The sequence below is a fragment of the Amphibalanus amphitrite genome, unplaced genomic scaffold (genome assembly GCF_019059575.1).
Source record: "Amphibalanus amphitrite isolate SeventyFive unplaced genomic scaffold, NRLGWU_Aamphi_draft 000805F_arrow, whole genome shotgun sequence".
NCBI lineage: Eukaryota > Metazoa > Arthropoda > Thecostraca > Balanomorpha > Balanidae > Amphibalanus > Amphibalanus amphitrite.
In genome coordinates, this window is record NW_024882299.1 from 96,873 (window position 1) to 114,524 (window position 17,652).

The window sequence follows — 17,652 nt, forward strand, 5'->3', positions numbered from 1 at the left end:
TTGATTTTACCTTACATGATAACACACTTGGCTGCAATGGCACATTTAATTTAATACTGTGAAAAGACCAGTTATAACCACTTCACAAGCACAATTGCACCTCCTGCCGACATCCTTTTCCAAAGACAGTCAGCAGCGTCTTTCGTCAAAACTGGAAGATAAATCCCCTTTCAACTGTTAACATCAAAAATATTTCTTCATGGTATGACTGTGATCTCCATATGGAAACCTTGCAGGAAAAGAATGAATGTCAATTGTCAGCTCTTCAAATTTCTTTGGACTTTAACTTGCAGTACCATATCCAGTTTGCTTTGATATTTTGTTTTTTATTCCATGTTGAAGTTGAACACCAAGCTCCAGATATAGCAGGCAGCTTGATCATCTTCGGCCTTGGTATAATATCAGTCCAAGTTCCAGTGGTGGGTATCTTCTAATATTCAAATTAAAATGAAAAGCAATAGGCTTTCTCAGCGCCGACGACGGATTTCACGTTGATAAAAAAGGGAGCTCAAGGTCAGCAAAACTCGGGTTCAAGGAATGGCGGGCGTTGAAATGACTGCTGACGTCATCAAAAAACCGCTAATGGTTAAGAGATAGGGACTAAGCTGGTCCCACCCTGCAAGTAAAGGGAAGAAATTTCTTGAACGCCATAAAGCTGCGGGGGTTGCGACCAGGATAAATGGTGGTTTCTGAGCCTGGCCGCAAACTTGGCTATCTCAACTCAAAACTAATGTTAAGGTGGGATGGTCCCTTTAAGTTAGGGATCCCTGCAAGCAAGTTGGTTTTGACTTTTGACCTAAATTGGCTCGAGCTCAATTTTTAAGGTGGAGGTTTTTTGCGACCTTTCGTCTGGTCACTAACATTTCATTTTCGGTAGCTGCTTCATTTACAGAGCAATGCAAAGGAAAGGAAAACACCCCCGGACCTGGGCACTGGATTGGACTAGACTTTCCCTGGGTTGGATTTCCCTGCCTCGGCTAGCCTAGTCCGTACCACATCTGTACGTGGCTTTAAAAAAATGCCCATCACATTTCAGTTGCATGTATTTTGTTGTAGCTACATATTCACATGGTTATATCAAAGATTGCAAACGCACAAGCCACAACCGCACAGATACTTACGTATGTACATACAACACATGGGCGAGAAAAGAGATCTCCCACGTGCCGTCAGTACGGCCCAATATGAGCTCGTACGGGCGCGGTCAAAGTTGCTATCTGCTCGTCGGCCTTCTCCTTCACACTGTGCAGTGTGCAGTGTGCACGGTTGGTTATTTGAGCACATGACTTCGATAGCCGGCAGATTCCACTCGTTGTAGCTGACCGTCACCTACAACGCTGCTTGTAGGTGGGCATACGATAATGTCGCACACAATAGCCCCAGTGGATGGCATCACTGTATATGTAATGCATGACTCCGTCCGACCAACCGGTACAGTCATTAGAAGATCCAGAAGTTATTTGATATGCTAGGGGAGGCATGCTCCTCAAAAATGTGCTTCATTTTTGCTTTTCAAAAATTTATCGGATTGTGATATATTTATGCCTATTTGTGCTGTTTAAATCAAACTTCTTATAAAAGTTGTTGGTTTTCCTATCAATGCGAGGAAAAATGCGTAAGTTCGTACCTTTGGGGCGCTGCAGAGGGGGACAAATACTCCAACGTGCCCCTCGAACCATCAATGGTCACGGCGATGAGCGCTATTTTGCTTCAAGTTGCATCTAAGTGTTCAGCACCCACAAAGTATCCAGCATCGTATTTGTTTTGTACTCACAAGACCAATTATAATTTTTTCAGTTCAGGTTCAGGTTCAGTTCAAGTAGTAGGCTAATGTTGGACTTGCGTTTATTCTTTGCTATGCCGACATCGAAAATGCTTCGGTTACTGGATCTTCCTTTGTTATGTTTCAGTTGATAGCCCGTTGTCCATGTGTCTTGTCCTTTTTCAATTAATGTCTCTCCTTCAATGAAAATCCATCGCAGTTCACATTTTGAACGTTTCGAACATATCTCCACTTCACATTAGCTTGCTAGAAACACGCTTGACCTCGTTCAGTTTGCCAGGATGGAGAGCCAACTTTTCATATGATTTAACGTGAGGTTTTAGCAACAATAGATGTTTTTAAAGAAAAAATGAAGTTTCTTGTTTGTCAATAAAAGGCTTATGCCGAAAACTCAGGACATGCATTAAGACATAAAGCACAATTAAAGCTAAAAGCAAGACTCGTAAGCTGTTTTACTGCAAGGTAGAGCAAGGGTGAAATTGACAGCACGAAAGCAAACGTCATTCGACTTTTTTACTACGGCACGTGCTTTTATGAAACACAACCCAGGGTCTTCCTACTGGTCACCAGTAAAACTGCGCTATAGTAACCTAGTAAATTTGCAACTCCAGGTAAAAGTAATTTTTGCTTTATGAAATATAATTTTACTGGTCAACAGTAAAGTCGTGCTTTTTACTATTACTTTTTACTAGACAAAGCTTTATGAGAAAGGCTACGCAGGGTGCAGGGAGCGTACCTCATCTCTTTGTTTGCACCTGATCGCCCCTCCCCCCGTCTCCGACCAGTCTGCAAGGTCCCCTCTGCGAGGGCGCGTTTAATGGCCGTATGTGCAGCTCAGGAGAACGGTGATGACAGAGGCTGGTAAAGCGGGGAAGTGATGCAACTTTTGTCTTTATATCTGGTGACCCAGTGTTAATGCAGCGAAAATCAGCCATGCCCGGTGAACGACCAACAGTCAAATTTATATTAAACCTTTCTTTTAAAAAATTTGGTATATAAATGACTTTAAGAATGTTAACCGTCTTAAAATGCCCCATGTATTCGCTAAAAACGACAAAGCACGACATTCCAAACTTATGTGCCAGCCTGCTGGACTCGCCCGATCGCGCCACGCCCATACCCGGCGTTTGATTGACGGTGACAGAGGCGCTGGGTCAGGGAGGTCAAACGACGCCGACAGGACGGGGGGGGGGGGCAGACGGGGGAGGGTAGACGGCTCGGCGAGCCAGACCCGCCCCCGGCCAATTTGGAGACGGGCCAAAGCCGGTCAAACCGTGATGCAACTACTGGCGAATGCCGAATGGTTGAAGCCATTCACAACGCGGTGACCCGGGTTGTTAAACAGGCTCATTGGTTTCGGATTTGTGTGGTGACGCCATTTCAGTTGTCGAATGCTTTTGAACGGGTTGATAAGATGTCGCTTCATGTTCTTTTGTTACGGATATTGATCTAGTGAGGGCTAGAGGGAAACTTGATTCCCCTCTTTAACTAGGAATACCTTTACATCAATGTCTCGGAAACGCGCACTCACCGACTCAAATTCGAAGCAGAGCTTAAGTACAGCCAGCACAACAGGCACGCACCTTTGGCAGCATAAAGCCGAGCCATAAAGCCATAAAGCGATTTAATTAAGTTGCAAGCCCCGTATAACATTAGTTATGCCTCCAGCTTCATATCGATCAACCACACTTCAGGACGTATCCTTTACCGCTCCACTACCCTTTCACCGTTACATTTCCCACCTCTCCCCCGTTTATACATCCAAACACGGGTCTGCCGACAGACGCGCTCCTGGCGCCGCCGTCTCCCTCTCGTTTACCTCCAGCCGACGCGGATCACCGTGTATTCTCGCTGTCGGCACATCCAAACAGCCGCCTTCTAACGGCCGAGACCGACTGTTTGACCGACCGACGGAGAGAGCACAGGGGAGACAGAGCGACGGAGGACACGGCCGCACGTGTGTTTAGGCCGGGAGAATGCAAACGGATCGGAGCGCAGGCCGACGCACGTTTTTCTGGTAGTTTTCTCGTCAGGAGATGGCACAGATGGTGGCTGCAGGGACGGAGTTGTTTGGGCTTGCGTGGTGACTGTTTGGCCTAGCTGGGCTGATAAACATTGCGAATGGCATTAGAAATGAAGGGACACGACCATAGCAGCCACGCTCCGTTCGAGTCTCCCCGAATAAGCACTCGACACAATACTGAATCACCGAACGGTGTATTTTTGGACGTTCAGTCGATCTTATTACTGGCTAACTAGGAGTCGTTTACCTCTCATGCCGTCTTCTTTTTCGGTAGACGGACAGGGTCGCTTGACGCCTTTCCCCTAAAGCGTTGGCCAGAGAGCTCAATAGGCTCAATAGGTTTCCTTGTTTTTTTTTTCGTTGTCCCGTCCTCTCTCCAAGGCCATGTGGGTGGCAAACCATAAACCATAATCGCTCATAAACCACCCCGATGTGTATTATTGCTATGAGACTCGTCACCGGGATTTGATAAAGCAGTGGCGGCGGATTCGATTTTGGCGTGGGGGGGCAAGATCCCAGTCGAAATGATGTCATAGGCGGATCCAGAAATGCCGTTTTTGACGCTGTAGGGGACATACCCCCCCAAAAAAGTGTCCAAAATCCAAAAACTCCTCGGATTTCGATTCGTTACGGACTTACTGCTGAACAGCATAAAGCAAAAAAAAAATCCTAATACAAGTGTTATTATTAGGAAACATAAGGTACGTTTTGTCTATTTCGGGCGATGCAGGGGCCAGGGGGAGGGGGAGTAAATATTTGCTTTAAATGCCCGCTCCCTGGATCCGCCAGTGGACGATGTAACGCTTTTCGTATTGCTGTATTAGAAAAAAAGCTCCAATGGGAAAAATTGTGCCATAACCCGATCGCATATCAGATGTTGAAGAACGGTGCCAAACCTTTTGAAGTAGGCGAGCGCTATTCTTTGCAATGAGGTAACTCGTTATCATTTCCTCTGTTCATTTTACGTTCGATTTCCGTTTAACCTTCCTTTAAAAAGTATTTCTGAGACAGATATCAACTGAAACTAGCTCACAGCGGGAGGAGACCGCTCAAACATTCAGAGACAGTCGGTCGCATCTTAACCTATTGGGACAGCGATCCGCCAGAAACCCTCCCCAAGGCAGTAGTTCGCCAAATAAGCTCACCGAGACGGACTGTCTCGAACTCTCGATGCGTTTATACAGTAAGCCTACAGCAAGGCTTAACTAGGGCCCAAACGCTCGTCAAGCTGGGAACGGAGGGTGAGGGAGCGCGGCGGCGGGCTGAGGTGAAGGAACGGTGGACTGGAACGAGAATCCAGAAGCTCTGGGTGGGGCGTTTCCTTATTAGGGCTTTAAGGTGTGCTGACTGCGGTAAGGTCCATATTATCACACCAAATTTTCTTAAGGACATGATGTGGAGTTTGTTAATGTAATAAGTAAGTGAATAAGGACTTTACTCCACAAGAAATCGTTCGGGTCGGAGCTTTCGAATTGTATTACAAAACTTCGTCAGCGAGTCGTAATCGGGTTCGAGGGGTATCGGTCGCAAAATTCAGGACAGTTCGCAGTCGGTAGACAGTGGCATGACACAGATAGTAAAATACATGAAAAGCACGTGACATCCTATCTATATTACTATTTGAGGAGGGTGCGTCTGTCCGTTACCGAGGTCCCGACTTGGTCGTGCTTTGCGTGGACTACAGGCCAGACCGTTGCACCTAGCGCGCTGAAATTTGCACAACTTATAGATCAAGGATGCGCGACGTGCCTTTGAGGGGTCTGGGCTCGATCGGGTCGATAGGGAGTGCGTGGCGCGTGCTCAAAAAGTGCAAATTCGCGTCATAGACTTTACATGTATAAATCGGCTTGCGAAATCGGGCGAAAACGGCTAATTTTGGCCGACACGGGTCCAGTCCCCGTGCAATATCTTGATGACCAGGGGTCCGACCGGCACGGGGAAAACAGCATCGTGTAGATAATTGAACAGGCTATCGAATGGTGTGCGGTGCAGAGGATAGCACGCGCCACGTGCACCGGAGAGGGCACTTTTATTTGAAAAATTGCGGTTTTTGAGGGATTTTGGAATTAATTTTATTTTTAGGTGACCGTTAAACGGAGCGAGTTGAAACAACGCCTGTTGACAAGAGAAATGTACCGCCTCTCATATAAAAATTGTGAAAAGCTGATTGATCCAAATCAAGGTGGTGCAAATCACAGGAGAAAATGGTGTTTGTCAATTTTGTGCCACTTTATTAATCACACGGGGTTTGCTGCATAACCTGATACCTTTGGCAATTGAATATGGTACCATTGGATAGAGCATTCAATTCTGTCCAATATTCACTCTTCATTTTTGCATGATTAGCAACAGTATCCTTAAAAATGTAAATGTTCCAAACCATTACATCGTCATTTTTAGCGAAATTCATCGATGGCCCTCAAAAGACTTCACGTCAGTTTTCGAATCATTCTAAAGTAGAACGCATGATAATACGACACGGGCACCTCGATGCGATGCATCTTTTTGTTTTCTTACAAAATGCTTGGCCGTCAAAAAGCAATCGAACGAAATGGATATCTACCAAATCGACACAGACCAACCCAATACCCACGGGTCAAAAAATCCCCCCTTCGCGTTGCGGAGCACGCGGGTAACCCTAGTGCTAGAACTATTTAACATTTATTTAATAAAGAAAAACTAATAGCACTGTTGTACAACTCCTAAATATAAGGTGACTAAATATGAAAGCTTTCAGAAAAGTAATAAAGTGTAATAAATACCTGCATACCTTAATAAGTATACAAAGGCAATATAAGGAGAGGAAAAGGAAAAAGTGCCCTTCGCCGGTGCTTGCTTTTACCAACTGAAAAAAGCAGCAAACAAGATCGGCGTCTCACTCGTCTCCAAACCAACTCAGACACTTGGAGCGGTTCTGTGCAGTAAGACCAAGCACAAGCTACCGAAGCACCAGGAGAGCAATGTGGTCTACAAAATAGAGTGTTCCTGCAAGGTCGACGGTGATCCGGTCATCTACATCGGCGAGACGGACAGGGAGCTGGGAACGAGAGTCAGAGAGCACCGAGACTGCTGGTCTGGTTCGAGGAGCTCCAGAGCCAACGCCTCAGCATTCAACACCCATCGGCAGTGCACGCCTCGTTTTGATGATGCCAAGATCCTCGACCGTGCCGCCCACCACCAGATGCGACTCCTTTTGGAATCTGCCTATATCAGAACGGTAGGACGACGCGAGACTGTGTTAGTGTCGCCAAATGATGCCAATTTGAACAGAAACTCAGGTGCTTTGTTACAGGATCGCTGGTTACCTATTATCCGCAGTGCGTGCCGCCAATAAGTCGTGTTTTTTTTTTAACCTTTTATAGTCTTATACCCCCCCTTTGATACGGCAACTTTATATGACTTTTCTACCATACTTTGTACTTTGCTTTTAATGTTGTTAGTTAAGGCTTTCTATGCCTTTTGACTGTATTTTACATTGAGCACATATTCACATTGTTTTTATTTCATCACCCCCCCCTTCATTGTGGTCCATGTCGTGTGAAGGTGTTTTTTATACAGCTTTTTCCTTTTCCTCTCCTTATATTGCCTTTGTATACTTATTAAGGTATGCAGGTATTTATTACACTTTATTACTTTTCTGAAAGCTTTCATATTTAGTCACCTTATATTTAGGAGTTGTACAACAGTGCTATTAGTTTTTCTTTATTAAATAAATGTTAAATAGTTCTAGCATAGGATGTCACGTGCTTTTCATGTATTTTACTATCTGTGTCATGCCACTGTCTACCGACTGCGAACTGTCCTGAATTTTGCGACCGATACCCCTCGAACCCGATTACGACTCGCTGACGAAGTTTTGTAATACAATTCGAAAGCTCCGACCCGAACGATTTCTTGTGGAGTAAAGTCCTTATTCACTTACTTATTACACACCAAATTTTGCCACGACATCTGCCGGTTCAGGCCAGGGGCGCGGGAACTACTTTCCGACTGGGGGGGCACACCATGATAGAGATTAACCTAGGGTACCCCCAAATCTAGTTTTCTCACCGGTTTTAGGCCACTTATTTTTCACCCCTCGGCTTTTTCAACAAAAAAAGAAAATATTTGCAAAAAAGTGTGGTATTCCGTCTCAAAGCTGTGGGGGCACCGCCCCCACGGCCCCAGAGTTGGGGGGGGGGGGCAAGCTGCCACCACTGCCCCCCCGGCTCCCGCGCCTATGGTTCAGGCACTCGAGAATCAGTGGCCAGTGATATCTGCAAAGACGAAGCATTTCCAACCCAGCTTCAGCCTGGTGTCAGGGCGCCTCAGGTGGCTTTAATTACAGTTGCACATACCAAACGACCTCAGTGCAGCCAGTCTGTGGCCGAAACCATTCGGAACAGACTTCAACGAAAAGTGAGACAAGGTCAGTGCTATCGTTAAGTGCCATTATAGACTTGGGCCCTGTTGGCTTGACCCACTGGAAGGTGGTAGTTATCGGACGCTGCGGGGCATACTCATTTTTCCAAAATGCCTTAGATTTTGCTTTCGTGTTCATAGGCGGCGGAACAGGGAGGGCACCGGGGCACCGTGCCCCCCTTTGATTTTGGCATTTTAACGTTAGCCCTATGGGCGTTGCATGGAAAGAAGGGGACCAAAAGTCGGCAGTGCCCCCCCCCCCTTAATTGAAGGTGTTCCGCCGGGACGCCATTTAATTGCGTCCCAGAAAAGCTATTTCTGGCACCTAAAAGCTGACTCGCCCCAAAATTGGTCCTCAGCACCTATTTGGTGGATACCAGCACCAATCATGGAAAATGACCTTAATTAGCTGTTTCTGGCACCTATTCATCGGTACGCCCTACTCTTTTTTCTGAATCTGGCACCTAAATGCTGAGCGTAGCACCAATCTAGTAGAAAAATGAACTACTGGCTGGTAGAATCATTTTGCTCTGGTATAATGACCCTGGAGTCTAGCCTAAAGGTTGCCAGTGCAGCTACACTCTTAGACAGCCCCGTAGTGATCTCAGCATTGTATATGACGTTTAAGTAAGCAAATAATATTGATTTGTTTGAAAAAACAATGTCATTTAAATATTTAAAAGTATTTATTTGTAATGCTTAAAGGGAAACATTTTTGTGAGTAATTGTCTCGATTTTGACCATTAAAACGGGTATTGTATTTTGTGACGTCATCAAATAGCTCCAAAAAAGAAATGTGATGTTTTCATTCCGTTCAAGGCCGCTGAAGAAACGCGGGATCTTGCGTGGGACATTGTCCGTTGTTTGCCGCGCAGAGTTGTGCCGTGGTTGTGCCTTTTTCATCCGTTTCTTACTTATGTCATATGTGTGCATGAAGCTTTGATTTTGTTTTTGGTTATTGTGTGGCCGGTCAGTCAAACGCCCCTGTAGAAACCGGATGCTGCGTTTGATCGAGATGGAGTCAGACGATGATTGCAGAAAGCTAATAATATTGAAAAGAGGGCCGGTTGCGTGGCATGTCTGTTCAGAGTTGACATTTTGCTTTACTCCAGTTTATGACCTGAGAGCCTGGCTGGAAGTGACGGATCCAAACTTTTCACGTTAAAACGGCTGAGGGTGCAATAATCTCTAGTCTCTACATAGCGGGCTGGTATAGGAGCGTCTTGCTATGCTGCACCATAGCTGGCTTGTGATTCTCTTTTGGCTAGAAATGGCATTAATCATTATCTCCAATGGCGAAAATGGCACTTGACATCACCGAATGCAACGTTCATGTTGTTAGGATACATAAAATCAGGAAGATTACGCGAATTAGGTAGGCAAACGTGGAATAAAATAGGTGCTGGATGTTTTGGTTTTGGTGCTGAATCAGCAAACAGCAAATACGGAGTTCAACTAGACGATCTGGCAACTTTAGGCTGTGTGGAAGCAATTAGGTGCCAGATTCAGATATTAGGGTCGAATAAGCATTTGGGGCTGATCAGCAATTAGGTGCCAGAAACAGCTTTTTAGGGACCAGAAACAAATATTCCCCGTTCCGCCGCTACTGTTCGTGTTTGATGCTCTTTATTCTATAGCCAGCCTTTAGACAGAGGGGGGGGGGGGCACTAATGATCAGTGCCCTAACCCTCAAAAACTTCCATAATTAAGTTTTACTTTTTTGATAGTGACAACTGAAATAAAGCGTATACTGAACTTTGAACATCCAGTTTTAACACTGGCCCCAAACAAGCCTCCGAATGCCCAAAGCAGATCTCTGATGACTGGCCTTTGGGTGCCATACCATACCGTGCATTGGTCAATGTGGTCAATATGTACGACCTCGGCGTTTACCATTTTATGCGCTGGAAACTGTTGCGCTTGAAAAAAAATCACGGGAGTGGCTTATTATGAGCGCTCATCAGTCCTAACTACCCGCAAGCGAATGGCTAGCCCTTCCGTCTCCGCTCGCTTGCGATTTGGCATTTAGGTATGTAGGTACAAAATAGCGGCAAACGACCACTGAAGGTATGAGTTGCGTCTCTTGCACACTTAAAATATTTCTAAATCGAATCTAAGAAGACAACAAAAAAAAATGATATAAAGTGGAAATGGTTAGCATTTACACATATTCAAAAGGCACCGTTGGACAAACTGTAGGAGCGCATAGCTGCAATATCAGGTTATGGGAATTTTCCTCATGTTTAGGGCACAAACTATGGAGGGGCAAGAATATACGTTTGCCCCTCCTCCAAAAGTTTGTTAGGGGACGATGCCTCCCTTGCCACCCCGTATCTGTCGCCCCTGTAAGCGGTCACTGAAGGCCTGGGTTGCCGCTGCGTCACGTTGACGCTTATAATTCCTCCAAAACTAGGTTGAAGAGAGGAAAACTTCAATTGAACGCGAACGCTTGCCATTTAACCTTCGCCCCAGTGGGGGGGGGGCATATGTTACCACCCTGTCGCGTTTTTTGCGTGTGAATAAAAAACCGCGGCGCGTAGCGCCGCGCCGCTTGGGGTAGCTTTTGGTACATCAATTTTGGACAATGTGTGAAATTTTTGACCCCAGGTCATGTCAGGTCAGGTCACCAGGTCAAGTTAACTGACCAAGCCTAAAAAAAGTTTGCAATCATGTCCAGCCTGCAGTGTTTGTCAGAAACAGACTTGTGACAGCTCAAGAAAAAAGTGAGCTCGCTCAGCTCAACTCCGTTTTATCCGCTCCCGCTCAGCTCCCGCTCAGTTTACCACGGCTCAGCTCAGCTCACGCTCCGCTCAAACCGGCTGTGCTCCGCTCACGCTCAGCTCAGCTCAGCTCAGTTTCCGCTCAGCTCAGCTCAGCTCAGTTTCCGCTCAGCTCAGCTCAGCTCAGTTTCCGCTCAGCTCAGCTCAGCTCAGTTTCCGCTCAGCTCAGCTCAGCTCAGTTTCCGCTCAGCTCAGCTCAGTTTCCGCTCAACTCAGCTCAGCTCAGTTTCCGCTCAGCTCAGCTCAGCTCAGTTTCCGCTCAGCTCAGCTCAGCTCAACTCAGTTCCCGTTCAGCTCAGCTCAGTTTCCGCTCAATTCAGCTCAGCTCAGTTTCCGCTCAGTTAAATTCACGCTTAGATCTTTCTGTCGTTCTTTTTAAATCGGACATGCTTAACCCTCGCCCGTATAGGGGGGGGGGGGGGTCGAACGGACCCCCCCTGTTTTTCGCGAATAACTCGCGAAAAAGCGGCCGATCGCGACGAAACTTTCAGTACCCTCGCGATAATCAATTTTACACCTATCCTGAAAATTTCATGACCCTGACCCTAATGACCTTTGACCTGTGACCTACTTTTCGAGATCATGTTTGGCCGGAATCGTGATTCGGCGTATGTCGGCTCGCATTAGCCGCGCGTTAGCAGTCTTTTTGTGGTTTCAAGCGTTCAAACATGGGATATGATGTTGCTCCCATGCATTAGGGTGGGTGTCAAGGTCACCGGAAGGTCAGGTCAGGTCATTGACCTTTGATGACCTCGGTTCACTTTTTCGAGTTTTACATGTTTCTAGGCTAGTTTTTGGAGCTGAATTCGAATTTAGCAACCATTTGAACATTTACGAAGCAGTTTTGGTGCCTTCGTAACATGTTACGAAGCTGTCAGAGGCTACTACGAATACCCGGCAAAATCCTTACTGGTTGACCTGACCTGACCCGACCTGGCCTCAATGCATAAAGACATCATCAGTGATCATAGCTAACATGATATTCGTGATCAGCACCCCGAAAAAACCCATAGCAGCCACGTTTTACGACGTTCTAACAGGTCCCGATTTTCCCGACTTTTGGGTCATTGACCTGACCTGGAAGGTCAACCGATAACCTAGGACCTTAACCCGCGCCCTGGTGGGGTCTGTTTATAACGCGACCTGGTGGGGGGGCTATTTTTTGCCCCCCCCCTCGTATCTCCGAAACTACTGGACGGATCCGAAAAATTCAAACGGCGTTCGAAAGGCCTGTCAAATTTGTCGAGGGAAACCAAATTTTATTGACCTCGGGGTCACCGATGACGTCACAGGTCAGGTCAAAGATGAAATGTTTCACCGTTCACGGGTCTTCCAGGGAATGCGCTATAACACCGAGGAAAACGCATTTTGTCGGGAATCAGCGATAGGGCGTCAGTTGCCTAGTAGATATGTTGCTGTTAGAGGTCACTGGTCATACCAGGTCAGGTCACAGGTCAGGTCACCAAAGGTCACCAAGGGTCACCACATGAACCCAACTTTACTAAGGTTATGCGATGCATGTTTTATGGCCAGTTTTTCATTTCCAACTCAATGGTGTTGGTTATAAGACCATCAGGTACGGTTTAGGTCACTTTCTGGTCGAGGTCAGGTCAAGGTCAGGTCAAAAAAGGTCAAATTTCAAAGTTGATATTTTTGCATAAAATGGGTATTGATTCGATGCAGCTCGTCACGGGGAGTCTAATGGTGGTCTTTGTTTTGCGCTACGAGGTCTAGAATTGCTGCAAATTGAGTTTGAAAATTTGACGTCATCAATTTTGAACAGTTTTTTCGCTATAACTTGGCCAAAAAAAGAGGTATCGATCTCAAATTTGGTATGTAGATAGAAGGCGGTAAGGACTATCACATATATTCCGGTTTTTTCGAAATTCAAAAAACTTTTTGGATTTTTTGGCTATTAGATTCAAAAAATCTATTTTTTTGATTTTTGGGGGTCAAATCCAAAAATTTCAAAAATCCGAGATAGCAGTTTTGTAGCCCTGTCTATTCTACAGCTTTTATGTCTGTATCATTTTTCTGTATTTGCAAAGCTATAGGCCTGACAGCTCTTCCCGCGAAACCCTTTTTTTGGTCGAAAACGGCAGAACATGACGTCACTCTGACGTCATTTCCGGGCAACCTATCATAGCCTTTGGAAAAATTTTTGGTCACAATGTGTAAAATTGATGTCCGGGAGGGTACTGAAAGTTTGGTGACGATCGGCGCAGTGGTTCTGGAGATATATCGAAAAGTCTGGAGGGGGGGCAAAAAATAGCCCCCCCCCCCACCAGGGCGCGGGTTAAAAATGGGTATCATCGGCTTCCTCTCGTCGCGGGCAGCACGCTCGTTTTTTCCGCGAAGCTCTAGCTCGATCAGGGGCGAAACGGCAAGGGGGGGGTCCAGTGGACCCCCCCCTTATACGTTCGTGGCTGGAAAAACACCAATACGGGCGAGGGTTAAAAAACAGACCAACTCTTGGCACATAAGTAAGTCTCCTCTAACAAGGAGCGAGGCAACTTACACAATGGGCAAAAGAGATAAGCTCATTAAGACCTTGAGACTTTGCGAGTCGTGCGTCTACTTGGACTCAGACTATAGTTACATGAAATGGACTGTTCTTGGCAGTGTTATCACATGTTATCAGAGTGTGCACCCGCATGTTCATAACATATAAGTTCAAAATATACGAACGAAAAAAGTCTGGACGAAAAAGTTTACAGACGAAAAAATGTACAGACGAAAAAATGCCAGACGAAGAAAAGTCGGACGAAAATCTGCGGACGAAAATCTGCTAGACGAAAAAAACGCCATGGAATCATCTCAACTAGGCGGTGTTTCACGGCCGAGATCAGCACGCCCACGCCGCCATCCGCTCTTGGCACCCTGCCAGGAGCTGACGTTACATTTTGGGGTAGTGTTGGAACTTGGAGATAAGAGTTTGTTTATATCTCCATGGAAACCCCATTTGACACGTGTGATAGCAGCGTGCTGTTATCAGTGAAACCAACACCACCTGATCTCAACCAAGGCAATGTCAACACAATTAGAATTCATAGTCGGCGTGTGAATAAGGGAGCTTTTCCCATATTCAGAAGGTGAGAGTTCCAGTTAGCGCCTCTGCCCCACCCCACTTTCAATAGGATATGGTTGCTTAGCCCACATTCAACCAACGAAGAGGAACATTATTTGCTAATTCCTAATTGTAAATATTTTATGCAGAGGTAAGAACCCTTATTGATAAAATTAATTTAAATAACTGCTTAAATAACAAATTGAAGAATGCTGAATTGTACATTGCGGAGCAGAGTCTCAAAGCGAAGCATCAAAGCCTGACAGTAGGTATTCATCTTGCAGTCAGACTTGAAACTTGAGACTGGCTGTATTAGCCTGTAAATTGGCCAAGACCCTGGTCTTCCAATTTCCATGCAATATGGATGAAATAAATTAAGTTTGATTAGTGATTAATATTGATTTCTTTAGAGTTTTGATATTTTTAAGTGCGATCACGAAGGCAGTGTAATTGCTCACTCCATAGCTAGCTCATAGCTGAAGCATCAAATCCTGAGTTAATTTCCAAGCATGAACTGAAAAGAATTAGAACTGGATCAGCTCAGCTCAGCTAAATCAGCTCAGCTCAATCAGCTCAGCTCAGCTCGCTCAGCTCAGCTCAGCTCAATCAGCTCAGCTCAGCTCGCTCAGCTCAGCTCAGCTCGCTCAGCTCAGCTCAGCTCAATCAGCTCAGCTCAGCTCAATCAGCTCAGCTCAGCTCAGCTCAGCTCAGCTCAGCTCGCTCAGCTCAATCAGCTCAGCTCAGCTCAGCTCGCTCAGCTCAGCTCAGCTCAGCTCAGCTCAGCTCAAGCTCATTCAGCTCAGCTCAGACAGCAGCTCAGCTCAATGCATTACTGAGCCGGCTCAGCTCACAGCTCAACAATTTGGCAAAATGTTGAGCCGGCTCATGAGCTGAGCTGATTTTTGAGCCGGCTCAACTGAGCTGATCACAAGTCTGGTCAGAAAGGTTTCAAACTTGGTGGATTGCATGCTGTTATGGGCGCCTACAAGTTGTATATCTCGGATTTTTTATATCCGTGACCTAAGGTCAGGTCAGTGGCGAAACCTTTCCATTGCAAGTCAATGGAGAAAAATGAAAATGCCTCTAGATCCGTGTGTACGCATCGGAACAGTCAAAATATTTCAGAATCACAATGATTTAGTCCACTCGTGATGACCAAGGCGTCATTTTTGCTGATAGCCTCTAGACAGGTCATCCGAGGTCACTTGAGGCTACAAACAGTTTTTTGCCAATAACTCGCGATTGGAAAGAGATAGAACGCTGGGGATGGTCTCATTGTGTTTGCCTTGTTGAGACGCATCGACTGATATGCAACATGACCTTTTCCGGTAAGGTCATGACCTTGACCTGAGGTCAAATTTTCAACTTGACCTTTCAAGGTCAAATTATAGTTCATTCGACGCGTCTCGGCGAGAGGAACACGATTCTGGCAATAGAAATGTCGTGGCTTTTGGTAGTCGAAAGTTATTGTCGAAAAACACTTTTTGTAAAAACAGCTATTTTTGGACTTTTTGCCCTCTGGAGGCCAAACCGTTGACCTGAGGTCAATATTGATAATAACCTTTTCAAAAGAAGAGTTCAAAAGCTATCGATTGCTTTTCCCTGCGTTATTCTAGCTACCATAGTTCCTGAGATAGCGGCATGTTTTCTGAAAAATATAATGACAATTGGCAAATTTTGACCTTTGATGACCTCTGGTGACCCCAATATTGCTCTAAGGTGAAAAATGACTGAAATACTTTCAAACGTAAGCATTGAGAGCTATCGACTGCTTTTTACCGCGTCTTTCTAGCCCTCTTAGTTTTTGAGTTAGAGGTGGGTGGTAACATATGCCCCCCCTCACTAGGGCGAAGTTGGCTGAGACCGCCACTGGGGCGCGGGTTAAGAAAGGCAACGTATGAAAGTATATGGGCATCTGGTTACATCTTCAGATGATCGAACAGAATAATCAGGTATATGGTTTCTTGTCTAAGCTTTGTCACAAATTATGGGGGGGGGGGGCAAAAAGATACTTTTGCCCCCCACGATTTTGCCAGGGGGGCAGCTGCCCCCCTGCCCCCCCCCCCCCCCGAATCCGCCGCCCCTGTGATAAAGAGTTGTCGAACAGTTTTATTGATCGATTGCTTCTCGCATTCGAGAAGTTTCATCGCGTCATCAGTTTCATCGATTGCTTCTCGTGTGAAGCGTTGAGCTTGGGACTGGCCGGTTAGGCTTTCACTTAGAGGAATGCTCACTACCCAGTGTTTAACAAACCCTCTGCTGTCTCTCCCCCAGGTCCGGCGATCCCGATGGACCCGCACGAGGCGGCACAGGCCATCTTCCCGACCATGGCCCGGCCGCTGCAGAAGTACCTGCGCGTCACCCGCCAGCAGCCGCGCCACACCATGGAGGCGATCCTGGCGCACCTGGCGCAGTGTCTGGCGCACGACCTGGCGCCGCGCGCCTTCCTCGAGCGCTACTTGGCGCCGGCGCCGGTGCTGGAGGGCGAGCGAGAGGCGCGGCCGGTACAGAGCTGGGCGCTGGTATGTGACACGTTACTCTCTCGGCCTGTGGCTGAGGGTACGCTGTTCCAGCTGCGCCAGCACGACGTGTCCCTACTCTGTACCGTGGTGAAGCTGCCGCACTTCAACATCACAGAGGAGATCATAGACCCAAAGTGCAACAAATTCGTGCTACGTCTCAGCAGCGAGACGTCAGTGTAACCGGGGGAAGGGAGGGGAGGGGGAGAGGCGCCCGCCGTGCGCTCGTTTATTTATGTGATGCCTGCCGCGTGCGTTGCGTTTGTTTGTCGCCCGCGTGGATGTGAGACGCGTTCGGTGTGCTTTGAGCGGTGCTCCCTGTTTGGAAGGCCGACCTGCCCGCGACGGATCATGTTCACGAGGTCATCGTTTGTTGATGTCACATATCATCGAGGGCGACGGGGATCGCCGGGAGGTGACTACGAACCGAGTCATGAGCTGTCACACGCACCGCCCGGGCGCCGGGTCACCAGTCAGCAGTGAATTCAGATAAACCCCGCAGTCGGACCAGTCTCGAGGCTCCCTACCTGTTCTAATTGCCCCATAGATAGTGTGCCACCCCTCAGCGTTATAACGCTACTTGGACAGTTTTCCTACAACGTTTCTAGGTCTCCGACAGTACTTCCCCTCTTACCCAGACACCAACTAGGGCCAGTTTCTGTGCTTAGCTCGCGCTCAGTGGAATGGCGGACGGCACTTGGCCGTCAGACGGCAGGGTGGCAGTGCTAGGAGCCAGACTGCTCATCTCGGTGTTCTCGATAGCGATGAAGTGTTGCATGATTTTTGTTCATGTGCTGAGTGGTATAACTGTTTTTACTAGTTCACCGTGACTTTGTTTTGATCGCATGATTTGTCTCGTTTGCCCCAGACAATGTGAGTTTCTGTACAAGAATATTTGTATATTGATGTCCATTTGTACAAATATAATGGATGGCTTCTCCTCTCGTAGAATCTCACGCGCATGCCCGTATTCACTCAGATCGTCCCAGGATTCACTCAGAGCACCCCAGAATTCACTCAGATCGTCCCAGGATTCACACTCAGATCACCAGAGATACATACAGAACCCGGTCACATAC

The 17,652-nt window shown here is 46.8% G+C and overlaps 1 protein-coding gene across 2 annotated transcripts in view; it reads left to right on the forward strand.

Annotated features, from left to right (window-relative positions):
• LOC122366420 (vang-like protein 1) overlaps positions 1 to 17,514 on the forward strand; it is a 91,438-nt gene extending 73,924 nt beyond the window's left edge. For both annotated transcript variants that reach the window (XM_043338666.1, XM_043338665.1), the window contains exon 5: positions 16,329 to 17,514. In XM_043338666.1, coding sequence (XP_043194601.1) covers positions 16,329 to 16,756 — 428 coding nt within the window. In that variant the 3' untranslated portion in view covers positions 16,757 to 17,514. The remainder of the gene's footprint in view (positions 1 to 16,328) is intronic.
• The last annotated feature ends 138 nt before the right edge of the window (positions 17,515 to 17,652 follow it).